At 38.1% G+C, this 27023-nt stretch overlaps 1 protein-coding gene across 3 annotated transcripts in view; it reads left to right on the top strand.

Annotated features, from left to right (window-relative positions):
* The window catches only part of Fndc3a (fibronectin type III domain containing 3A), a 153959-nt gene that overhangs the window by 1579 nt on the left and 125357 nt on the right, over positions 1–27023 (top strand). For 2 of the 3 annotated variants that reach the window (XM_027390163.2, XM_035453295.1), the window contains exon 2: positions 23299–23436. In XM_027390163.2, the coding sequence (XP_027245964.1) occupies positions 23338–23436 (99 nt within the window). In that variant the 5' untranslated portion in view covers positions 23299–23337. Of the gene's footprint in view, positions 1–23298; positions 23437–27023 lie in introns of those variants that run through there. The other variant, XM_035453294.1, reaches the window with a different exon arrangement.

Genomic DNA, 27023 nt, shown 5'->3' with positions numbered 1-27023 from the left:
CTCTGTACTTTTCTTCCTTGTCTTCATAGATCATCTCTCAGTTTTCTCTGTAGATGAAGTGGAAAATTTTTATCTCAGGCTGGTTACCTTTACCCACCTGTATGCGCCTGCCTTAACTCCTTCCTTTCCCTCTGTGTGACTCCCTCATCACTGAGTGATCAGGAAAAAAAAAAAACTCTTGCTTAACACTGCCTCCAGTGTTAAGTTACAATTGTAAGGGGGATTTTCTTCTCCCAGATTAATGTTGAGCATTCAAGAAAACAGACTTTTGGTGTCACATGTCATTATTTCCTCTCTCTGTGTAATTGACAGTTGATTCTATTTTACTATGCATTTCATGATTCCTTTTTTACATACTGTATTTCTATAAATTTTATCTTATTATAAATCAGGCAAATTGCCTTCCATGTCTAGTGAGATGAAGGCTGAGAGATCCTATAAAACACAGGAGAAAAAAAAAAAGAGATAATGAACATTGTTTTTTAGTTTAGACTTATAGGTAATATTTCTGCTTGTTTTGAAAATATTTGTATTTTTGCTGTTTATATATTTAAGGGTCATTAATTTTGCATTTTGCCTGTAGTGTTAATGTAACCAAAATAATTTTTTTTAAAGCAAAACATTCTTGGAGCATTTCTTTTCATGAAAATAAGTTTTGATTATGTCTTAGAGCATGATACAAGGATGGGCATATGATTTCCAAATTTATTAGCCTGATGATGGTAAGTGATAGGTGGTTGTTTGTTGTTGTTAAATGTAATCTCTCGAACAAGGACTACTACTTAAGTTCTGAATGTTTTAAAACAGATTTAGAATTCTGTACATGTCTAGCCCATTGAATCCTGTGGTACTTTAATTGATCACTTTGGTACAACGAATGTGTATCAATGTCAGAGCTCATTATCACAAAGAAATTGATTACCAATATTGTTAAGGGCACATTTTTGTTCTTTTACATGTTTTGTACGTGTTTATCCTTTTTAATACTTTAGTCTTTTTTTCAGAGTATTATTCAGTGAATTCTTTTTATGTCACAATCTTTAACCTTTTCTCCTACTGTTTGGGTTTTGTCTGTCTTTAATGTATACTAAGTTTGTTGTGCAGCCTCTGGGCTTCCATTAAGTTCTCTGGGTTTTATTTCTGATGTTCCCTATCCTCTGTTAACCATTTCCAGGACTTAGGCTACTTTTCTGCACAAGATAGCTGCTACAAGATAGTATATTTTCGGAGGAGATTGCAAGGACTCAAAGGGTGATGAGCTATTATCAAAGTAAGGGATACAAAAGCAGCTGGATATGCTCCTTCAAGCCATTTACAATTATTTGAGAATTGTACACTAACAAAGGAGACCATTAGCAAAAACTATAACACAATATTGTTAAAGGTGTGGCACCCACTGTGACCAAAGCTCTGTGAGGGAGGGCTAGAACCGTCTTGGCATTTGGAGGAAGTCCAACTTGAAATTTAGGAAGTGTTTATGTATCAAAGGAAAGCTCTAAAAGAGAGCGACAGGCAGAGTTGGAGCTAGCAGCCGGAGAGACCTTTTGGGAGCATCCAAGGACAGGCATTAGGAAAAAGAGAATGAGGTAAAGACTAGAGCTAGGCCTCACTAGGTATGAAGAGTAGAAAGCCCTGGAGAAGAAAGTCCTGCTCATCAGTAGGAACCTATCTTTGAAAGAAATAAAGAACCACACATCATTTTTTTTTTTATAGCATACCAAAGAATAGATTTCAATATGACATTCTCATCCTCATGTATCACTGTACTGGGCTCATTCTCTTCTCCATTACCATGTTTGGACCCTCTTTCCTGCTTCTTTCAGGCCCCCATTTCTCCCCAAAATGCCTCTTCTGCTTTCATTTCCAGAGAGTGTGCTCGAGTGCGTGTGTGCGTGCATGCATGTGCGCACGCGCACGCACGCGCCAGTGTGTCTGTGTCTATGAGAGAAAAGTGTGCCTCCTTATTACCTTCTCTTGTTCCCACCTCCCTCTCCCTTAATACCGCCATAGTCGCACTTCCTCTTTATGCCTTACCTAGACAGACAAAAATATGTAAAAATTAGGTATACGAGAGAAAATATGGTGTTTATCTTTCTTCCTCTGTTTTGTTTCACTTAGCATTTTGGTCTCTAGCTTCAAATTTCTTAGTAGGTAGATTGTGTTGTGTGTTTATTTAACTTAGATAAGGGTAGACAGCTATTTTATGTAGTGCTTGATAATATTGTCTTGCAAGCTATTTGTAGTCTCTGATGAATATTATTGCTTGTTTGCTTGCTTAAAAGAATCTTTTTAAAATGTAAAAACCATGTTAGCCATCTGGCCTAGTTCACTGAGTCTTGGTAGCTGACTGTCCATATAGCACATATTGTGAAGTATTTTCCCAATGGTTGTTTGAAGTGGTATACATATCTTTTCTTGTGGTATATAAAAATAAGGAAAATATGCCAGACTAACTACTACTATACTTATCACTTTGTGCCTAAAGTTCTGGGAAGAGCTTAGTCTAGGTCTCCAAAACAGGAAGTAAGAGAAGTCTTTGAGCTGGGCCTTATGGCAGTGAAGCAGCTACACAGTGACTGGCTTTAGAATTTGTGAGGTTAAGTGGATCAACTCTGTGCTGGGTTTATAGTTCTAAAAAATACAACTGGCATTTAGAAACCTTGGTTAGGGTCTTGGTGGTTTGTAAGTGATGACAGGGGAGCAATAACTTGTCTTTTAAAGGTGGCCCAAGGTGAGTTCTAAACATTTAGAAATCCTACAGGAACTCTAAGAAGAGTCACTGTTATGGAATAATTAGTAATAGATGGATAACCTAGAGTCATCTAGAAAAATGTTATACCATGTAGATTAAAGGAGAGAAGAAAGACCCAGAAATCTCTAAAAAAAATTCCTATTAACGTGATTTTAAAGCTGGGTGTGGTGGCACACACCTTTAATCCCAGCACTCAGGAGGCAGAGGCAGGCGGATCTCTGTGAGTTGAGGCTAGCCTGGTCTACGGAGTGAGTTCCAGGACAGCCAGGGCTACACCTACACAGCAAAACCCTGTCTCCAAAAAAAAAAAAAAAAAAAAAAAAAAAAAAAGATTTTTAAGGTTATTAAGCTAATTTCAAAGGATAAATACTGGTTGTTTTAAAACTTCAATTATATTATTAAACATTCCTTTGAAATTTCTAAATTCATAACATGTATGTCTAAGACAGCACTATTTCTATTTTCCCACTGTGCTTCTTGTATTATCACCAGATGACCTGTAGTGCCTGAGGTTAGCTTTATGGATCAGTTGGTGAGGGCTACTACATAGTTTGTGATATCAAGAGATTAAAATATAGCATAAGAACATTTTTTTCCCACTTTGCAGGCATTTAGGCTTTGTATGTGGTCAGTGTTAGGTGTTAGAAAGAGTAAATGGGACACTGCCTGGACAGAATCAGTACTGTCTCTCCCCTTTATTTTACTGTTAAAAACCATTAAAACCAAACCTAAAATTAATCTTTTATGCTTTTATGTCTATAATTTGCCTTCCTTTATAAATATTTTTACTATCTTAAGCTTAAAGACAGTATATGCCTCTTGAACTAGGTTTTGGCCTTTCTGGATTACTACCTTGTACAATTTTGACTTACCATTTTGCTTTAAGAAGAAACTAACAGCTAGGCATGGTGGCACATGCCTTTAAGCATTCCGAAGGCAGAGGCAGGAGGACCTCTGAGTTAGAAGTCAGCCTGATCTGCATTGTGAGTTCCAGGGCAGGCCAGCCAGGGCTTCACTGTTGAGACCCTCTTTTGGAAAAAGAAGGGGGGAGGAGTAATTAATAACTGACCACTGCTTTACTGTCCCCTCCCTGCCTGGCTTCCTTGCCCAAGGAGATGCAGTGCCTTGGGTGGTGCAGATGGTGCAAATCTTCGTTCCATGTTCACTACTCACTAGTGATAGTGATTTCATGGTTTTCTTTTCCAGTCTTGGTTTTCTGATCCTTCAAATTGAGAGTATCGGCCTTGTTTTGACCACACATACTGTAAGGGCTCAATGAGGTGGGTAAAACTTGAAAATGTTAAGGTCCCGTGTATGTGCTTACATCAGTGCTTGTACATACCAGAAGCTGCTGAACAGCTTGTTTTTTCTAATATGACCAGAACTTTTGAGTTCAAATTTTATTCTGCAAATTTCTATAAACAGCATTTGCAGGAAGCATTCGGTATACTAGCAAGTCATAACTGTTTTCTTTGCAAATAAAATACATATAAAAATTTTTCCACTCATTAATCTTTCAGATCAGTCCCTGCTCCATCTGCCTCTGTCCCTCTTTGCAAGGGAATGCTGGCCTTCTGTTCCATACTGCCTCAGCTATCCTATCCACCATGGAATGGAATGTATACAACGAGTGAACTAGCTAGCTCCCTTTAAAATGGAAGACCAGTACTGAAATCCCTGGGGAGGTCACATTGCATTTTAGGGCCTATGCTCTATTATTTTCAAAATCCTGTATAAACCTTCCAGGTACACCACTGTTTTCTCATTTTTACAAGTGAAATTCTACTTGGGGATGACTTCTTTCTTTTTCACTCACTTCTTGAGATGGCTTGGGTGCTAGTTGGTAGAAATACAAGGTATGGTGTGTATTTTATCATCATCCTAGATAAGAAAGTTATGTGCATTTGACAGATTATTGTATGAATTGTACTATTGCGATGTCAAAAAGTATTGTTTTGTTTTCTGTCTTCCTGCCTTAGGACCCACATCTTAATATATACTTGGGCATATAGATTTACAATTTTTAAAGCAACTTTCTCCTTCCCCAGTGAAGGGTTAGTTTAATTGATTTATGTGTGTTGTCTTCTTTAATAAACCTGTGGCCACATAATGGAAGGGGAGGAGCTCTTCCTACTTGGCTGCAGATTCTAAGCAGATGTTTCTTAAGTACACTTTGCAGCATATTTAAGACTGTCTTAAAGTGTAATTGCAAATTGAGCACCCCAACCCCAAAATTCAAGATGCTCCAAAATTCAAAACTTTTTTGATTGCCACCATGATGCCACAAATGCAAAATCTTCACCTTATCTGGAGTGATGGGTTACAGCTAAGATGTAGGTAAACTAAACACTGTATATAGTAATCTCAGGCCAGATATACATACATACATACATATATCACAAGTGAATTTTGTTTTTAGACTTAGTTCCCATTACCCAACTATCTCATGGTGTGTGCAGATATTCCAGAGTCTGAAAAATGCTTTTAAGCATTTTGATGAAGGCACATTCAGCCTGTATTTGTGCTTTGAGAGCAGTGGTTAATGTACATACCAACTGCTTTGGTATTTCAACATCAGCCTGCCTTCTTAGTATTTACTGAAATAAAAAATCCACATGTCATTTTGCTTAAATTTTCTCTATTTGTTTTTGGCTTTATTAGTGTAGCCATTCTCAATTATGGTTTTGTTCTTAATACTTGATTTTTTCCCTATGTAGTATTTTCATATGTATAGTTTATATGTTAGCATGATAGTTTATTAAGTACCTTTCTATTTATTTTCTTTCTTTCTTTTTTTTTTTTTTTTTTGGTTTTTCCACACAGGGTTTCTCTGTGTAGCTTTGGAGCCTATCCTGGTACTCACTCTGGAGACCAGGCTGGCCTCGAACTCACAGAGATCCGCCTGCCTCTGCCTCCCTAGTGCTAGGATTAAAGGTGTGTGCCACCAATGCCCGGCTCCTTTCTGTTTCTTTGTATATTGTTATGACCAAGTACATCTACTACTTCAGAGCAGTATTTTTTTTAAAAAAAACTATTTTTAAAATATTTGAAATAAAAAAATCATAGTGTGGCAATGCTTGACTTATGTATCTATTACTTGAATCTTACAAATATTGGTTTGCATGATTGAGTAGCCCTGAGATAAAATGTAAGAGCTGCTGTGTTCCTCTTAACTTGCTGTTTTGATCACATCCAGACTAATATTTCAAAATGATGAATTTATTAAAAATCACCCTTCAATTTAAAGCTATATCAAACTCTCTTGCATCAACTATAATCTCCTTTCTTTGCAAATCCATACTCTATTGATGCCTTGTGATTATCTCATGTCTCCTTACTTTCTAGCTTTGTACCATGAAGTAAGGGCATATTTCCTGATGACAGAGGCTGTCTGTTGTTTGTCTTACTGGCTATATAGAAACAAGCTACTTTATCCCAGTGACCCCCATTCCTCCATTTACAATAGAATAATAATAGACTTAGACTATTAGACGTTAGACACGTAGTCCCTTAGACTGAGTGTTAAAAAGATTAAAAGGTAGAACTTATTTCATGTGGTGAACAAAATGACTGCCATAGTTTATTTATATCTACAACTTTGATAGGCATGTCTGGTTATGCCATGCAGGTTTCCTATTCTTATTTTCATTATTTACTTATCTGTCATTGGTTTAAGAATTGATATATCCCAGATGCCCGCAATACAAATGTCATAAAATGAATGTCATACTTCTTTCTGGGTTCACAGAGTAGGATGAGATAATGTCATGTAAATAAATACGTATCTTAAAATAATTCAATAAAATGCATCTTTTCTTGCCTCCTTTTACTTGTGTGGTTCTTTTCTGCTTTTGGCCCTGAATAGCCTTATTTCCTGCAGAGTGTTGTGATTGTATGCATTGCACATATATATTTCTATATATTAGGTTGTCTGCTCAACTATTGGAGTGTGAACAGCATTGCTTCTGCTAACAGTTGTGAAGCATAGGAGCAGAAAATCAGTATTTCAGGCCTTGCTGGTGGCAAGGACTCTGTACACCTTCTGAAGCCTAGCTACAGCAGGAGCAAAAGCCAGCCAGACACAATAAAAAAAAAAAAAAGTGTGGATCTCTTCTAATTCAACTTTATTTACAAAAACAGGCAGCAGGCCAGGTTGGACCCATTTAGTTTGCTGACCCCTGGAGTACTGCAGACTACTCTGTTCTTGGTTAGTGTAAGATTACCAGATAATAATAATGAATAAAGGCCTTCTGTGGCCTGGCTGCTTTTCCAGACTTCACACATAGCTGCTTATTTAGTTTTCAAACCAACTGAGTTGGGTGTCATTGCCACCATTTTCAAAATGAGGAAACTGAAACACAGTAACTAATATGCCCAAGGTCATAGAGCTGTTTGGTGAAGGTAGGGGTTTTGAACCCAGGTGATTGTAGAACCTGGGCTCTTTATTAATACCAGTTCCAATGTGTTGAATCCCAGGAAGGTATTGCTTCATTCTTAGGAAGCATATTAATGTGATTTACTATATTCATAGATTTAAGGAACAACTATAATTATCTTGTTGGTGCTAAAAATATTACTGTGTTGAATATACTGTGTGTAATGATTCACTATTAGGAAATGTTAATATTATTTACCACATTTATGAATTTTAGGGGCAACTATAATTATTGCTTTGGCGCTGAAATTTGTTTTCTTAAATTCAGTTGCCAGTCCTAATAACTCACAGTAAAAAAGAAATAACCTTAAAAACATTCTAGCAGGAACTCACATATTTCATAGTGAAATATTAGAAACACTTCCATTAAAAGATAGGAACATTAACTTTGTTCCAGAACTCATAACTAATACATTAAGAAACAAGAAAAATAACCTGTAATAGGAGAATCACTCTATTATTATTTATAACAGGTATGATTGCATACTGAGGAAACACAGAATAGGGCTGGGGTATGACTCAGCTTTAGAACTCTTACCTATATAGCCGATGTGATAGGTTCTGTTCCCATCACCATTACTGCCACCTTGACCACAATAATGACAAAGCAGAATAAGAAAAGAAGTGAGGAGACTAGACATCCTTGTCTTAAACTTAGTGGGAAAGTATCTAGTTTCTTCATCATTAGACACACTCACCCTCTTCTCTCTCTCTCTCTCTCTCTCTCTCTCTCTCTTTCTCCCTTTCTCTCTCTCATAATGGGAAATAACAGGGCTAGAGACATTGCTCATCCATTGAAGGCTGAGACTTATAATCAAAATGTCAAAGGAAATAATTTCAATGTAATGGTGTGTCTGAAGCTAGGATAAAATGTATTTAAAGAAGTAAGAATTATACTAGTGACTTTTAGCTTTTATAAATTAACTGACATCCAAGACAATATTATTATTTTTATTTGTGCATGTGTGTGGTATATGAATGCTTGCATGTACATGCCAGTACATGTGTAGAGGCCAGAGGAGGATTCTGGGTATTCTGCTCTGTCGTTCTCCACCTAATTCCTTTGAGACACAATCTCTCCTTGAATCTGAGGCTAGACTGGATAGCCAGAGGCTAGGTGGACTGTCCAGCAAGTTCTACAGTCCACCTGTCTTTGCCCCCAGCAGTGCTGGAATTGCCTGGGGAACAGCCCTTTGGGGCTTTTTGCAGAGGTGTTAGGGATCCGGGCCTTATGCTTGTGCAGCAATTACTTTCCCTCCTTACCCGCTTTACCTTTTTCGATGTAAAAGTATTAATTGTGGCATTGTAGCTGCAGCTAGCACATTGTTAGAGTGCTTGTGTGGCCAGTGTGAAGCCCTGGGTTCAATCCCTAGTACCACACACAAATTATAATTGTGAATGTTTTTCATCTCTCACATGCCTTCATCTTTTCTGTGAGCCTAGCCTCCCCTTTGGTTTTCAAAGCTCCTCCCCCCTCCCATTCTTGCTGCTGAGGATCAGATCAAGGGATACACACAGGAAAGACAAGTGCTACACCACTGAGCCAACCCCAGAACTCCAAAGACAGCTGATGTTAGAGCTCGGGAGAGAGAGAAATCACTGGGTGAGGAGTAAGGACAAGACTTTTTAATAATCAAGATGGAGAGAAATGATGTGCTTAGGAAAATAGCCTTTTGCCCAGGATAGTTAGAGACTTAGTTATCACAGAATTGGCTCTTTTGGAAAGCACTGCATTGCTAACCATGTTCTACTGAGAATGGCTTTGTCTCACAGAATGTTAAAACAAGACTTTCTTGTGACAAAATTCACTCCTAGCAAGTAATTCACCATGTTAACCATGTAAAGTATGGAAAGTTACCCCAACACTGCGGCTTTCACATACAAGTTCCAACTGTTGTATTGTGAACTTAACTGCCAAGAAGTTTTTGTGGCCGGAAAGGAGTCAAGCAACTTTAGTTGCAAGTCCAAGTTCACCTAATTAAGACACGGTGGAGAAGTTGAAATTCTACAAGAAGAAAATGAACGATCTGTAAGATGAAAAGTAATACTTTATAGAGGCCAATAAAATGTTTGTAGATGAGAATAGAATACCTTTTGACTATACAAGTACCTCAGACCCCCCTCCCCCCAGACACTTAGGACTGTATATAGGAAATAAGATAATACTGCTTTAAAAAGTGTCCATTCTTAGTCCTTTAATGGGTTGGGCTTGCTCTCATTTGCATAGCTTGTATCTCATGTCCCAAAGTTTCTTTTGTTTGTTCCTATTTTGATTTTTTTTTTTTTGAAACAAGGTCTTGCTGTGTAGCACAGGGTATCGAGGAATTTACTGTATAACTTAGGATGACTTCTATCTTAAAGTGATCTTACTGCCTCTGTCTCCTGAATGCGGGGATTACAGTGTGTGTCACCATGCCCAGCTCACATGGGTAGGAAGTATCTCTGTAATGTCTTTTTCATCAAGCATTCTTTGTGAATCCACTTCATTCAGAGTCCAGATTTCATCATAGCAGTCTAGTGTGGTTTGGTGTAGGGGAATGGGGACTGACTGTATTTCCTGAATGTACAATTAGATTCTATTTAATGAATCCAGCTAAGGAAAGTAATAATAGTGGCTTTCAACACTTCCCCCAAACTTCTCTTCCTTTCAGGATAAGGCCCACTCATTCTACCTGTTGTACTCCATTTTTCCTTTCCGGTAGACAAGTGAAGATGAATGTAGTAAGTAAGTTATAAGAAACGTGCTGCAGTCAGTGTAAATTGTTATTTCCCTGCTAAGACTATGAATATATGTTTTATGATATAATTGATACTTTATAAGTTTTTTTAACTTTAAATGGCAATGTCATACGGTTTAATTTACTAAACTATGGTTGTAATTGCTGCCTTACACATGAAAATGTTATCTCACCATGAGAATAATTGTTAGTTATTGATGTAGCATAAATTCATAGCACATAGCTCATGGAATGTCACCATGAAAGTTACATCAGCACATTTATGAGCACAGATACTTTATTAACAAGTTTGCATTGCAGTCAATGAGCCAGACTGGATGTGCTGGCTGCCACACACCTGTAATCTTAGCACTCGGAAGGCTGAACCAAGAGGAACATGAGTTTAGTGCTAACATGGACTCTATAGGGTGACCCTGTTTCAGACAACACAATAATAGTAAGCAAGAAATACTCTACAATTAATTGAACAACTTTCCCCTAAAAGTAACATGAGTACAATAAAACTAAACGATAGTAATTTATAATTTAAAAAATACTGTAACTTAAAATAAAATCTTTTAAAGTTCAAAACCTTGACCAATTAAAATACCCAAGCCAAATTAAAGAGAACACTAATTATAGTTCCACAGATGGCCAATTTTTCTTCTCTACAGTTTGTACTTATCCTGCCTATTGCATGCAGCAAGGTGTCTTTGAATACTGAATTAGAGGCCCCAGGTAACTCTAGAGTTGTATTAACTCGGGTTTAAGGATGACACCTTTGAAGAAAACTCATTCCGGAGGTCGCTAATAACCCCAAGTCTTACACTGAAATAAAAACAAGGAATTGTGTCATTTACTCAAAGTAAATAAATAATTAGCTTCAGTGTTTCTTTTAGGTAAGGGCATATCAAGGGCATGATGACTTCCAAGTAGTGATATGTGGAACATGCTATAAAAAAAGTCATAATAAAAAGGAGTCACAAATGTGGGTTCCTTTTCATGATGAAGTCAAAAGGACTGGATTTGCTTTTCTTTTTTTTTTTTTTTCTTGAAACAACTAATAAGTAGACAAAATGCCTGGAACAGCAGAGCTTTAAAAATTAGACATCAGACAAAAGAAGGAAAGCGAATCAACCTATGATTGGTTGAGTTTCCTGGAGGAAGTTAACAGGCACATAATACAGGCAGGGGAACCCAAGTCTGTCTGGCAGACTCTGATTTGAGATTAAGCTGGCAGTCTGGGAAACCAACGCAGATTATAATTTGCAGGTCAGAGTCCTAAGGTGGAAGAACTGCATAGAAAACAAATTTCAGAAATCTTGAAATGGTTACCCTTGAATAGTCAGTCAACTAGAAGAGTGATTATTGAGCACATTTGCATTTATGTAGAAAGGAGACACCTAAAATATTCTTATTGAATAGTATCTAAGTTTATGCTGGGCCAGAAAAAGCAACTGCCCAGAGAAGAGAGCTTCATCATTCAGAAAACAGTAAGCTACTGGAGGTTTGGTAGGGCTTGCCTCCAAGGCCAGAGAAGTTACCTCTAGACTGAAAGCAAATCTGGGCCTGTATAAGCCAGATCCTGAAAGGTCAAATTATTTCCTAGCCATTTAACTACATTTCAAGGTAAAGCTTAATTGTGAAACCATATACTATCTAGCAGCCATCAAGGTAAAATTTACAATACTTGACTGTTGGATAGCAATGTCCTCAGTTTCCCAACTTCCATCCTGGACGAGCTCACTAAGACTTAGGAAGCAAACAAAACTCCCAAGGCTCAGAGAAAGAACTGTAACTCTCAGGAGATTCCTGAAACTGACATGGTTCACAAGGTTATCTAAGCAGAGGAGACTCTTTGACTAGATTAGCGGAGCTGCCTGCAAGTGGCGTGGGGGTCAGGGAGAAGTAGAGATGCAGCAGTTGTAAATTATTACTTATGCTGGGGTGGCATTTTGGTGATGCAGCTGCCCTTGAGTCATCCATGCTCCTATAACTTATTCCCCACTCTCCCAAATAAACTCACAAATTCACCAGGCTAGATTTGTGTGTTAGCATTTCCCTGCCTGACATGGGTGTTATGAATAAATAGACATTTGTTCACATTTCCCCAGGGAAAATCACCCAATACTGCTAATCAAAAGTACTAAGACTGTAAAGAAGCAGAAAATTACAAACCACACTTAGAAGAAGAATCCGTTGCTTGACAGTGAACAGAGATAACACAGGTGATGAATTAATAGTCATTGATGCATGTATGGTTCTTATAATAAAGAAAGATTGAACATGTACAGTGGAAAAATCTTCTGGGCCAAAATTAACAGTGTTGCTGGGGCTGGACAGATGGGTTATTGGTTAAGAACACTTGATGTTTTTCCAGAGGATCAACTCTCAGGAGTTATAGTCTGGCCTCTGTAGTCTGAGATTTAGTCTTCAGATTGTCTTGGAGGACTTGGTCATCATGGTCATATGGTTTTGGGAGTTTTTAGATTTCTGGACTGTTTGAAATAGTGTCTGTTTTTGAGCCTCCTGGACAGTGGAATTTCGCAATAGTAGCTACAGAGTAAGACAGTAATTGGTACCAAGAAATGGTACTGTAGCAAATACCTAGGAATAAGGAAGTGACTATAGAATGGTACAAAGTAGGGACTGGAAAAGTTGAAAGTGCTGCTATGGGTAATTCTAGTAAGGATTCATGAAAGAAGAAAGAGAAAATGCCCATCTTTTTAAGGACACACAACCCCAGGCAGAATTATCATAGAAATGTGGTTGGCGAAGTTCGCTTTGATGAGATCTTGGGTGAAAATGAGAAACATGTTATTGGGCAATGGAGAAGAGGTGGTCCTTGTTATGAAAGGGCAACATACTTGGATGAATTGTAGTTTTGCTTTGATATTTTATAAAAATATTGTTCACAAATACAGTTGGGTATTTACTTAGGAGATTTCTAGGCAAATGGGCAAGGAATGGCTCTCTCTGGTTGCTCATAGTCAGAAGCAGTGAGGGGATGCTTGAAAGAAAGAAGTCAGAATTTAAAGATTTGAACATTTTGACTGTCCGTCCATATCGCCATACTAGAAACTAGCATGTTTGGAAAAAGAGTACTAAAAGTATTGCTGCTTGACCATTTGGAAAATAGAGTGGCTATCACAGGAGACTGACAACATAAATAGAGATAGGCTTAGACCAGCAGAATGCAGCTGTGTAGCTAGAGGAAACACAAGAGGACAGAATGGAGGAAGCTGTGAGCATGTGCCGTCCTCGAAGACAAGGGAAGAAGGACCAAAAGGTGGGTCAGAAGCTGTGGCTTCTACTCTGGGCTAAACCCAAGGGCTGTCTAGGTTTTTTAGTTTTAATTTTTTTTTTTAGGTCCATTCTGTGGCTGAGGATGCTCTGGAACTCACCGTGTGTAGAAACCAGGGTAGTCCAAAACTCATGGTGATCTTCCTGTGTTAGCCTCCCAGATAATAAATAAGATTGTGTCATTTACTGTGCCTGGCCCATTTGGGTCTTAAAGGACACAGCAGAGCTGTATTGTCAGGGCCCTGCCATCTGCATAGGTCAGGCTTCTCTAGTTAGAAGGGATGGGCTACCTTGTCAGGCTGTGTGGATGGGTGATCCTAATAGTTCAGGTAAGCAGAACATTTATTAAACCAAAGGTAATTGTGCCCAAGGCTTTAGAGCTGATGATATTTGTACTGCTTGGTTTTAGACTTCTGTTTTCCTTTGGGGGCAGGACATTTATCCCATGTATAACCCACCATTGTATTTTGTAAGCACACAGTTTAAATGGGTTCACAAGTTCAAAGGAAAAGAATTGCCTTGGGGTAAATCAAAAGTTTCTCCCAATGTTTGATGTATTTGATGTTGATACAAAATTTTGGATTTTAGAATTAATACTAGAACAGAGTTAGACTTTTGGGACCATTGGGATGGAATAAACAAGAAATGAATTTAGGGAAGAGGTAATGGCAGTTAAGTTTTGAATGTGTATTTCTAAAATCTTTTATTTGAATGTCTTTACCCTAGTGTGATGATGTCAGGAGGCAGGGCTTTGGGAAGATAATGAGACTTAAGATGAGGTCATAAAGGTGGAGCTCCCCAATGAAATTAATGCTCCTCTAAGAGGGGGAGATGCAGCAGCTTTCTCTCCCTCAGAGAGAAGGCGGGGAAGATAGCTGTCTGAAAGAGGAAGCAGGTACTCGAAGAGCCAGATAGCTAGCACAGTAGCTGACTTTCTAGCCTCCAAAACTGGGAGCAGTGTCTCTAAACTCCCCAATATGTTGGGTTTTGTTATAGTAGCCTCACTCTGACAGTTTGAATTTTTTTAAATGGTTCTGAATATTGTCTTTGTGTGTGTGTGTGTGTGTGTGTGTGTGTGTGTGTGTGTGTGTGTGTATTGAGTCCTCTGATGTGTGAACATATTTATGTTTGATATATTGCCCTGTCTGTCTTATGCTTTTGTCATGTATGTATAACATGTCCAAGAAACCCAGTGTCATGAAACTTCTTGCTTATTTTTGTTTAGAAGTTTTATAGCTTTGATTCTTATATTTAAATCTTGAAATCTTGAACCTACTATGAATTAAGTTTTGTATGTGTTATGAGTCCAAATCCATTCTTTGTGTGTGGATATCCTAATTATCCTAGTTTCCCATCTTGTGGTCTTAGCACTCATGAAAGATTGTTTAATCATATGATAGAATATTTCTGAGCTCTATAGTTCATTGATCTATTTCTTTATATCAGTACCATATGCGTTATTATTACATGGCTTTTTAATATGTTTAGAGAACAGGGTGTAGGCTCTGCATCTCTGTTCTCTTTCAAGATTGTTTTGGCTGTTTATAGTCCTTTGAAGTACCATATAAATTTTAGGTTCAAATTTTCTACATCCTTATAAGTTGCTGTTACAGTGAATCTGCAGATCATTTGAAGAGTTTGGAGATCTTCAAAAAATAAATCTTTAAATAAATGAACATAGGGTATTTTCTTCTTATTTGTATCTTTCCCCTTTTCAATGGTATATTGTAGTTTCAGAGTGCAAGTCTTACCTCCTTGGCTAAGTTTCTTTAAGTATTTATTTACTCTGTGTGTGGGGGGCGGGGCGCATACATGTGCATGGGCCATAGTGTACATGTGGAGGTTAGAGGATCGCTGAGGATGGGGTATGTCTGGTTTCTGCAGTTGGCTTGTGCTCCATATTCCAGGCCAGCTGACCTAAGAGCTCCGGGTGATTCCTGTCTCTTACTCCCATCTTGACACAAGAGTGTTGGGGCTACAGATGTGTGCTGTCACCCTTCCAGCTTTCTCACACTTCTGGAGATTGAAGTCTTCAAATTGAATCTTCTTGATTTCTTTCTCAGATTATCCATTGTTAGTGCATAGTGTAACACCAGTTCTAATAGGTCTTAATAATAAATGACCCAAGTCAGATAGAGGGGTAAAAACTGAAAGATCAGAGAGATAAAAGAGCAAGCCACAGCCACAGCTTCCCAGCTGAAAAGAGAGTCGGTTCCTGTTTCCTCCCACCTATAATCCTTTCTCCACCTGTTCATCTCACTTTCTGTCTGTCTTAGCTAGTGGCAAGTTCCTCCCTCTGATCATCAGAAACGCTTTATTTGTACAAACAAGGTATCACCACAGCGTAGGCATAGTAACAACTCATTTTTCTGCATTGAATCTATATTCTGGAATTTTGGTAATTTTTATTAGCATTTGTGAAATAACATTTTCTGCAGATAACACAGTATCTATTAACACGGATCATTGTACTTCATTCTGTCTAATTTTAATGTCTTTTTTTTTTTCTGTCTTGCAAAGCGATTCTTCTGCAACTGCATTGAATATGGGTGTCAAAATTTGGCCTCATTATGGAGAAAATAAAATCTTAACCCTATTACAATCTAGTCCCATTTGAACATTGTAAATCCTTACTAAAAGAAAAGGTATTATTGAAAAAATTCCAACCAACCTAATCCCAGACAAGTCGCCAAAATAGAAACATAAGAATTACAAAAAGTCAAAGCAACATGACTGCTTAAAATTACTAATTCCATAGTAATTGACTGCAGTGAGAGTAAATTAGATGAAAATTCCAACAAAGTATTCAAAAGAATAGTTATAAGAATGTTCATAAACCTGGGGAAACAGCATTGGACAGAACCAGGTCCTCTGAATGTGAGTGCCAGCTAGGAGGCCAAGGCAATGTATAGGACCTCTAACAGTGGAGCCAGTGTTTATCCGTAGAGCACAAATGGTCTTTGGGAGCCCATTCCCTATGGGGGGATACTATTGCAGCCCAGATACAGCAAGGAGGGCCTAGGCCCTCTCCTAAATGATAAGATAGACTTTGAAGGTCCCCTGTGAAGGGCCTCACTATCCCTGGGGAGGAATTGGGGGATGGGCTGGGGGTGGTTGGTGGGGAGCATGGGAGGATGGGAGGCGATGGATATGTAAATATGAGTAGTAATTAAAGAATTTAAATAAAAAAAAGAGAAAAAAGAATGTTGAATGCAATCCAAGAGGATATGAATAAACTTGACATATTCAAAGTGAACACAAACAGCTGGATGAAATAAGGAAGTAAATTCAGAACATGAAAGAGGAATTAAGTAGAGGTAGAAATACTGAAAAAAAGTTGAAATTTGGAAACTAAAATCTCAATACATGAGATAAAATATTGAGTGGGAAGCCTTCCCAGTGATGAATTAAATGGAAATTAATGTCAGAGCTTGATGATAAGCTAAATGAATTAGAATACTCAATGACAAAAATGAAATAGATAGGAAAGCATGAACAACATGTGAGATCTATGGGACACTATTAAAAGACCATTATTGATTAATCATGGTTACAGGACAAGAAAAAACAGCAAAAGCAGAGATGATGCATTCAAGAAAATCATAGCAGAAAAAATTCCAATTTTTTTCTTCCAAAGAGGTTGCTGTCAGATAAAGGAGACATTTAGAAAACCAAATGAATAGGATTATAAAGCAGTCTGCCACATGGTACTATGCTTAAAACACTAAGTATACAGAACAAAGAATATTGACAGATGTTAGAGAGAAACACCACACACAGATAAAGAAAGGCAAACCCATCAAGATAGCAGTGGATGTCCTTGTTAGCTTTAATTGTCAACTTGACACAACCTAGAGTTTCCCTGAGGAGAGTCTCAGTTGAGGCATTTTTTTAGATTGCTCTGTGGGCCTGTCTTGGGGGATTTTCTTGATTTATTAATTGACATAGAATAGTCCAGCCCACAATGGATGGTGCCATTCACTAGGCAGGTAGTCTGGGCTATATATAAGGAAAGTAATTATGTGTGAGCATGAGAATAAGCAAGCAAAAGCCAGCAAGCAGCATTTCCTCATAATTTCTGTGTATTTCCTTGGCTATGAGTGAGTGTCCTGGTTAGAGGTAGTGCAACATGGAGTAGCAAGCAAGCCTGCCTTGAAGTTCCTGTTGAGTTTGTGCCCTGACTTCCCTCAGTGACCTGGAAGTGTAAGCCAAATAAACCTTTTCCTCCTGAAAGTTGCTTTTTGTCAGTGTTTCATTACAGCAACAGAAAGGAAACTAGAACAGTGGACTTCTCAACAGAAGCTCTAAAATATAAAAGCTATGAGCATGAAGAACAAGATTCTATATCAAGCTCTGGAAGACAATAGCTGCCAGCCAGATGTACTAGACCTAGCAGGGTGTCCTTAATAATTGAAGAAGAAAGAAAAAGTTTCCACCATAAAAGAAATTTATGACTACTAAATAAGCACTAGGGAAGACCCTTGCAGGGGTTTTACACACTGAGAAGAGAGATAAACATTTATGAACCCACAGGAGAGACTATACTCACTAGTATTGGAAAATGATTAGGAAAGTACCAGATATTACAAAAACAGTAAAAAGACATGAAGCCACAGGAGAGACTGTACTCAGTAGGATTAGCAAATGATTAGCAAAGTACCAGATGTTATAAAAAACATATGCATAGTTTTCAATACTAATTGAGTGTTCCTAGTGTCAATTCTCTAGTTAGAAGAAAATGAATGACCCATAGGTTGAATTAAAACACTAGACCCAAGCAGGATACGGTAGTGCACACTTTTAATCTTAGCCCTCAGGAGGCAGAGGCAGGTGGATTTCTGTGAGTTCCAGGACAGCCAGTGCTACACCCTGTTTGAAGCAACAACAAAACAACACCAAGGAAACCCAGAGCCATCTGTGTATTGCCTAATAGAAGCACATGTAACTGTCAAGGTAAACACAGCCTTAGGGTAAAAGGGTAGAAAAGACATTCCAAGTAAATGGAACTAGAAAGCAAGTGGGCATAGGAAATACTAATACTGGACAAAGACTTCACACTGAAGTTATGATAGAGATAAAGACAATTATATTGTTTGAGAGAACAATCCCTCAAGAGGATATTTTAATTCTAAATGTGCAGGCACTGAATATGGATGTACTCTATAAGGAAAATACCAGTGGATATAAAGGCGCAGGTTGACCTCAATACCATGGCAATAGGTAAACTTAGTATCCTACTCTCATCAGTAAGTCATGCAAACAAAAATGTCAATAAAGATATAGAGTTAAAGGATATTATAGATCAAATGGACTTAATAGACATCAACATAGTATTGTATCCAAACATTGCAGAATACACATTTTTTTTAATCCTTAGAAGCCCATGGAACTCTCCTTGAAAAGGACCATATTTTAGAACACAAAGAAGGTCTAAAGAGTACAGGAAAATTGAAATACTTTCTTATATTCTAAATGATCACATTTAAATAAAACTGGGAATCAGCAGCAATAGAGATTACTGAACACACACAAAATCATGGAACAACACAGTACTGATTAGATCATTTAAAATGAGGGAAGTTAAAAGAATGCTAGAATTGAATGGAAACAAAACCACAAGATACAAGAAACTATGGAGTGCAATGAAGGCATTTCTTTGGGTGTGTATGGTGATGGGGTGGGTGTGCACGTATGTTCAGATGCTCTTGCCCATGAGTGTGCAACTGGAAGCCAGAGGCTGAATGGAGAGGTAGTAAACATTAGGGCAGAAATTATGAAGTAGAAGCAAAAAGAACAATACAAATAATGGAATTTTGAATGTTCAGCATATTAAGCAAAATAAGCCAGACTGTGAAAGACAAATATGTTTTCTTTCACTGGTGGATCTACACTTTATATAGAAACACAAAAGCATTTGCTATGTGTTTATTACATATGTTATGTATATACTATGTATCTGTATACACAAATGAATGAGTGAATGACATGAAAGGGGAAGAGACACTGGGGGAGGAAGAGGACGAGCACCTGTGGGAAAGGGGGAGGGGCTTAAGAGGAGATAGTTTAGAGGATGAGTATGGTTCAAAATAAAGTTCAAAGTACATGAAATAACTTGAAAGAAGTTGTCTTTATAAAGCTAAAATCATTATGCAATAAATATATAATAGCAGTATAATACGTGAAATATCGTTTGAAATAAGTATTCTGAGTTATCACTTGAGAGGCAGAGGCAGGGGGATCTCTGTGAGTTCATGGCCAGCCAGGTTTTCATATGTAGCCTTTTGTTTTTTATTCTTGTGTTCCCAGATTTTATTTTTTCATGAATGAATATTGAGCTTATCAAATGCTTTTACTGAGATGATCATGTGGCCATTTTAACTTTCAAACATTAATTTCTTGAATAATACCACGTGCAGAGCAGTACATGAATGGTCAGCCTGCAGAGCTTGTAACTCAGTGGTTATGACTCATGTAATAGCTACTGGGTTGAGACACAGAACAGAATTAGTATCCTAGAAACTACCTCCCCCCTCTACCTCAGCTCCTCAAAGGCAACTGTGTGCTAACTTCTAACTCTAGATTGACCCTAGCTTTGAAATTCCTACAAAGCTGAACAGTATGTTCTCTCTATTTTTCACTCACATTGTATTTGTGAAATTTTGTTCATATTCTCTGAATCACTTTCCTTGGTTTATATACTTACTGAATAGATTGGATGATTTCTAAGGGATACTTTGAGTGTATATATTTTGAAAAGACTATTAATGAATTGTGTTGCTACAATCTCTTGTACATGCATTACTTTTAGGCATATGCTGTGAATCTTTGTAATCTGATCATAAACTGAGCATTGACTACCTGCATCTGTCCAGCTTTGGAAGATATGGCGATAGATCTAAGCGGTAGTATGCTGCCTCGCTTGGCCAAGGACCTGACTTCAAACCCTAGCAAGCACCACAAACAAACAGACTGGTAGATACTAGAAGAGGTTTTTTCAGAATGATTTTAGGACTTGGGTTGGTTACTCCATAGTCTTACCACCACTTGACACTGTCAGCCTTATACACCTTTTCTCACCCTAAAGTACCTACCAGTCATATGTCATGCCATTCTAAGTTTACATTACTTCTCCAACCAATAAATGATTTTGAGTATTTTGTTTATTGGCACCTTGAATCCCTTCAGTTGTCTGTGTTGTTCCTGTCTCCTCAGTCTGCAGCTTACATTTCATACCATTGAAGAACTTTTTAAAGATAGCTCTTTATGAAATCCTGAGTATTATTTTTCCTTGATGATTTGAGTTCATGTCTATGAACATACTCAATGAACATACATTTTAGAAGTAATTTTGACAGTGATATAATACTGGAGTCATCATCTTTACTTTTATACAGATATTATTAAAAATTCACAGCTGTGCAGGACAGTTTTTAGCCAGTGTGTGTTCTATATTGAGTTAGAGCAGAAAGCATGGTCATGTACTTTCAGCTTGAAAACAGAGGTGGGCTGTTTACTCCAGGAACATCAACAAGCACCAAACAGCATTTCTACTCTTTTTACATATATCAGATTTTACATTATAAGAAGGGAAATGAGATGTTTGACTACAATAGAGAGCTGGTTTGGATCCTAAGACAAGATGAGGATGTAGAATATTAATAGGAAATTTAGAATAGATTGAATGAAGATGACAATTTCCACACAAAGAGTGTAGGCTACAAATGCAGTGTTTGAGTTTCAGGGCTAGAGTTTATAAAAACATAATCCTTGTATATGAGGAGATGGATGTGGTCATACAGGAAATAATTTCATAAATAAAGCTTTGGTATGTTGTGAGACTAGAGGTATAGATGCTTGTGAGTTACCATGTGGGTGCTGGGAACTGTACCCTGGTCTTCTGGAAGAGCCAGTGCTCTTAATCACTTAGCCATCTCTCCAAATATTCTTACTAAGAAAAATGAGGCTAGGTTTAGTGATGCATGACTGTAATCTCTGAGAACCAGAGGGAGAAGGATTGTCATGAATTTGATGGCTTTCTCAGGTCTAAAGCCAGGACAAAATAGCAAACCAAAATACCAAATAATCTCAAAATATAAAAACAAAAAAAACAAAACAAAACAAAAAACCCACAGAGGAAAAACAAATCTAGATGTGATGCACAATATCCCCTTCATTCCTATAATCCTTATAATCCTGGTACTCTAGGCTGAGGCAGGAAGATTACCTCAAGTTTGAGGTCAGTCTGGTCAGTGAGACTATCTCAAGAAACAAAACATAACAGCTGGGTGTTGGTGGCACACACCTTTAATACCAGCACCCTGAGGCCAGTCTAGTCTACAGAGCAAATCTCAGGACAGACAGGACTGTTGCACATAGAAACCCTGTCTCGCAAAACCATACCAAAACAACACACACACACACACACACACACACACACACACACACACACACACACACACACACACACACACACACACGAGAAAAGAAAAAAAATGAGTGCGAGGAGGAGGAGGCCGGCCTATACTTCTGGCCCCGGGTATCCAGGGTACCACAACAGAGGAGGGTTCAAGTCTAGCCTGCATGACACTGTAATGAATTAAATGAATGTTAATGAATTAAAAGTTTATTGCAGAGTAAAAAGGAGAAGGGGAGGGAGGGAGGTGAAGGGAGAAAAAGAGGAAGGGAGGAACAAAAATGAAGTACTTACAGAATCTCTCATTGTGAGTTTACTTCCTGGAAAGTTTTTGCTCTTATATAATAAAATTGTAAGACTTCCAAGATTGAAAATAATACAGTGACTTTTTGCTGCCTTATAAATCTTTGTAAATTCTACAGAGAAATGATTTGATGTGATTAAAAATGTTGGGTTTTTCGATCTTTAAGTAATTTAGTAGTGCACATTATGCTAGAAGTTAGTTTGTTCTTCTGCAAGTGTATGTAGTGTAAACACTGTTTTAAGTGACATATGTTTTCATAAGGCAGCTCATGATATAAGAGGTTCCATGTTAAGGTTTTCAGTATGAAATCATCAGTAAGTACCTGTGTTGAATGCAATTTGTTAAGTCTCAGAGAAGTTTCTAATACAGAATATTGTTGAATCACCCGCCGTTGCTAGACTCAGCTCAGATTTTAAGTAGCAACAACTCTCTTTTGTCTGCCCCTATTATAAGTTGAATCAAGTTCTGTAAGAGCTTCTGGGAAAATTCAACTTTTAAAATAAAAAAAAATTGTGAATTTCATCTATGGAAGCTGAATGTCTTGTCCCTTCACATTGAATTGGTGAATGCTGCAAGCATTCAAAAATGTGTATTTTGCACATTTTGCACATTTTGCACATTAGACTAGACTGAGTAACGTGTGACTATGTTCAGTTTGCTGATGTTTTATCGGTTCATCTGAATAGACTAATCCTCTGCCATCCCACCTTGTCATATGAGTGCTAGTGCATCTTCCATTAAAGGTTTCTAAATGCATGCAAGCATCCTTTCATTAACAAAACGGTCCATTTTGTTGTAAAGTTGTTCTCACAAAAGAATAATGAAAGCAGGTGAATGAATAACAGAAGAGTTTAAAACTTAAAACTTCAAAGTTCTTATTCTAATCCTGAACAAGTTTTTTTTTTTTTTAAACTATTTTACTTTTGATGAAGATCAGTGAAAAGTCGTAATTCTTTTTGTGTAGTGCCTCAAGGCAAACAGGATGACAGGGAGGTTGGGTCTTTGTAATTAATTACCTTGTCTGCTAAAAGAAAAATGTCAAAGGTAGAGTTGCCTCATTCAGCCATTCATAGGGTGTAGATTAAATAATGATGGCTAAATTAAATAACCACTATCTGGGATGGGAGGGTGGAGTGACAGACATGAATTTAAGTAGAGGTTCTGGTATTAGCACTAGGATTAATATATATATTGTACTAATAGTTACCTTGGTTGGTTTGTAAGGAATACATTTCCTTAAAGAGTTGTTTGAAAAAAAGATCAGATCTTTCTGGATTTCCTTGGAGAGTATGTCTGTTAGTGAGGCAATTCCTGAGTGCATTTCAGTGTGTCTCTGGATATATACATCAGTGCCCGTGTCTTTTTGTTTTGCAGAGTTGGAGGGCTATCCAGTGTATCGATGCCTTATTGATAATGGCAGAACACCCGCCATTGCTAGACACAGCTCAGATTTTAAGTAGCGACATCTCTCTTCTGTCTGCCCCTATTGTAAGTGCAGATGGAACACAACAGGTAAGGAGATGAAAATGTATGTTACTTCATGTCTTGTAATTATTGTTTTCTTATAGCTAAGGGACTACTCTCTTTACTATTTAATAACCAGTAGTAATAGACTTGAGTTCTAGATTTTCTTGTCCTGTGCAAACATGGTTTTTATTTTCACATATGGTCACATACCTTCTTAGCATCACCTTCTTTTGCTAACTTGCTTTTCAGGGTCAGATGGACGCCTCTTAAGTTTTGTTTTCTTCCACAGTAATCACAGATGTGGCAGATACTCAGGTACTTTTATGAGTCTCTGACAGATTTCTGTTAATATTTGTTGCCTGAGGCCAGTCACTGACTTCAATATGACTCTATTAATCAGTTAATCACAGTACACTGCCCTGCTTGCTTTAGCTGTGTATTCTGCTGAGGGGAGGACATAGTTCCAGGCTGACTTGTTTTTCTCCTCTCAAAAATGAGATCCTATTGGCAAAAATTCCTTAAGTCTTAGGGCATCGAGACTGTGAAGTAGCAGTAGTGGTGTAAATGGCTGTCGAGAATAGTACACACTCTAGTAGAAGTATGGGGGAGTTGTCCAGCGTCCTCTTCTAGCCTCTGGGGATCCAGGCATACACACAGTGCTCTTACATGCACACAGAGAAAACACTCATACACATAAAATTAAAAGATGTCTTTAGAAAACTGGGAGGGAGAAGGGAGCTGGGATGGTCATGCAATTCAGTCTTGTTTGTAATTCAAATATATAAAAAATAAAAAACCAAAAAAAAAAAAAAAGAAAACTGTATAGTAGATAATAATTGGCAGTCAATAAACTTGGTAGTGGGTGTTCTTTTTGTTTTGTTTTGTTTTGTTTTTATTTTTGCTTTTGTGACCGGGTTTCCCTATGTAACAGTTTTGGACATCCTGGAACTTACTTTGTAGACCAGGTTGGACTTGAAATGACAGAGATCTGCTTGCTGTTGCTGAGGTTAAAGGTGTGCACCACCATCTTCCAGTGACAGTGGATGTTCTTAACATTGGTTCAAGAACTGACTAACAGATAAGCCAATGTGGAGCTCACTGCCAGTCATGACATCATTTGGCACCTGGGAAAAGCAGCAAACTGTATCCTGCTGCAGACAGAGGAAAATGTGTACCCGAATGGTGTGGGAATTCCCAGCAACAGATACTTTCATCAGTTGCCTAGACTTTCTCATTGGGATGCCTTCTCTTGTCTCTCTTGGGATTAAATTAACTTTCTTATATTTGGCTATTAAGGTTACCTATCCCCTCAAGAATACTTGGTTTTTATTCACTCCTTGTATCTACTTCTGTGAAGTATGAGCTATAGTGGGTGTGGCTTATGGACTATAGCAGAAGGACTCCTCTGATATCTAGTGATGCTTTTAGAGAAGCAGTGATGATGGCATCGTCTCTTTTTACTGGCACAGCTGAGTCTGTTTTGGTTTTGTCTTCTTACTAGTAGATTTTTTTTTTTTTTTTTGACACAGGGTCTCACTGTGTAGCTCTGAGTGGCCTGGAACTTACTGTGTAGACCAGGGTGTCTTCAGATGTACAGAGCTTACCCAGCCTCTGCTTCCCAAGGGCTGGAATTAAAGATGTGCACCACCACACCCAGTTAGTAATAGATTTTTGGGTTTTTAATAATAATTTTATTCATTTGAAATTGTAATCTAGTTACATCATTTACTCCCTCCCTTTCCTCCCCCAACTATCCCATGTGCCACATGCATGCATGCACACACACACACAACCCAGTTTGTATCACAATGTCTGTGATCTCAGGGCTGACCACTTGATGTTGGATACTTATTTGGGGGGGGATTCTTCCTGGGGAAGACTGTACTCCCACTCAAAGCATTCCCCAGTTCTTGCCCATAGTTCTTTGGCTAGGATGAGGGCCCTCAAGTTTTCTCCTTCCTCCCTCCCCCCCTCCCTCCCTCCCTCATTCCTTCCTTCCTTCCTCCCCCCCCCCCCCCCCCCGAGACTGGGTTTCTCTGTGTGTTCATAGCTCTGTAGACCAGGCTGGCCTCGAACTCACAGAGATCAGCCTGCCTCTGCCTCTGGAGTGCTGGGATTAAAGGCATGTGCCACCACCACCTCCCCTTCCTTATTATCAAGTCCCTTGATGTCATCGTTAAGGTCTATTTTAGGCAGTCATGTTAACTAGACTTGTTGGATGTAGTCTTTCTGGCATTTCTAGGAGACACACTCTCACAATAACCTTCCTATTCTTCTGGCTCTTAAAATTCTGCCCCCTCTTCTATACTGATCCTCGAGTCTTAGGTATCAGTTGGGACTGGGCACCACATGATCCTTGTTCTTTGCACTTTAATCAGTTGTGGTTTTCTGTAAGACTCCATTTGCTGCAAAAAGAACTTTCTTTGATGAGGGGTTTGCTTTTTTATGCAGTTTTAGGCTTGTAAGAAAATTGAGGGACTATGGAGAGTTCTAATACAACACCTCCTCAATGGTTTCCTCTGTTAACACATGAGTGTTAAATATTAATATATAAATTATGACCCAAACAAGATCACTAGATGATAATATAATCTTATGGGCCACTACCTTACACATCATTATTTGGTGAATGACAGTGTTAGGGTTCACACTCTGTGTTCTATAGTTGTCAGTTTTGACATGTGTATATAATATACTTAAATTATCATACACAGAATAGCTTCCTGACTCCAAGAAGTCCCTGTTCATCACTCCTTCACTGTTCCTGAGGTTTGGTAGCCACTGGTTTTCTTGTTGTCTAATATACTTTTATCTTTCCTGCAATGCCATGTAATTGAATTCACAGTATACTTTTCCAGTAGTCACTCTGACTTCACAAAATGGTCTGGACAGTTTCTTCTCATGGTTTAATTGCCTTTTTCTGTTTTATTATTGTGTAGTAACCATTGTGTAGACCAGATCATTTGTCTAGTCTTCTTTTGAAAGCTACCACTGTTCCTTTGAGTTTTGGACACTTAGGTGTATATTTAACATTCTGGTGCAGAGTTCAGGGTGAATCTCAGTTTTAGCTAACGGTGTACATAGTAAGAAAATGACTATGGTTACCTTAAAAAGCAATGTTTAGTTTTGTAGGAAGCTGCCAAACTTTCTTCCAAAGGGTGTGGTTTTTGGTTTGATCTGAGATATCCTCACTGGTAGAGGAAGTAAAGCATGTAGGAATGACTATTGTTGGAAACACCACATTTGCTCAGTTTCAGGGAATATGAGCTTCACAAGTGGGGTACACTTAGCTCTGTGCATGTTGCCACACTCAGAGACAATCAGATATTTTGGTTTCTTGTGTAGTTCAACTTTTGTAATTTAAAAATTATCTTCTTGACTTCTGTGCATTTTTCTTCTGAATGGATTGGACTGAATATCCATAAGATGTTGGTGAAGATGATCTTGGGCCAGGCTGGCATGTAGTCTCATGATAGAGAATATGCTTAGCCTGCAGTAGGCCCTGAATTTGACCCCCAGCACTACCACTAGAAGCTTAGCTACTCACCAAGTCCTATGGAGAGCCTAATCATAATTGTCTCTATTTAGTTAGTCTCTTTTATTGTTTTGTAACTGTCCCCTCTGATGTGTGT

The sequence above is a fragment of the Cricetulus griseus genome (genome assembly GCF_003668045.3).
Source record: "Cricetulus griseus strain 17A/GY chromosome 1 unlocalized genomic scaffold, alternate assembly CriGri-PICRH-1.0 chr1_1, whole genome shotgun sequence".
Lineage (NCBI taxonomy): Eukaryota > Metazoa > Chordata > Mammalia > Rodentia > Cricetidae > Cricetulus > Cricetulus griseus.
The sequence above is the reverse complement of the archived record's forward strand: the minus strand, read 5'-3'. Positions and strand labels throughout refer to the sequence as shown.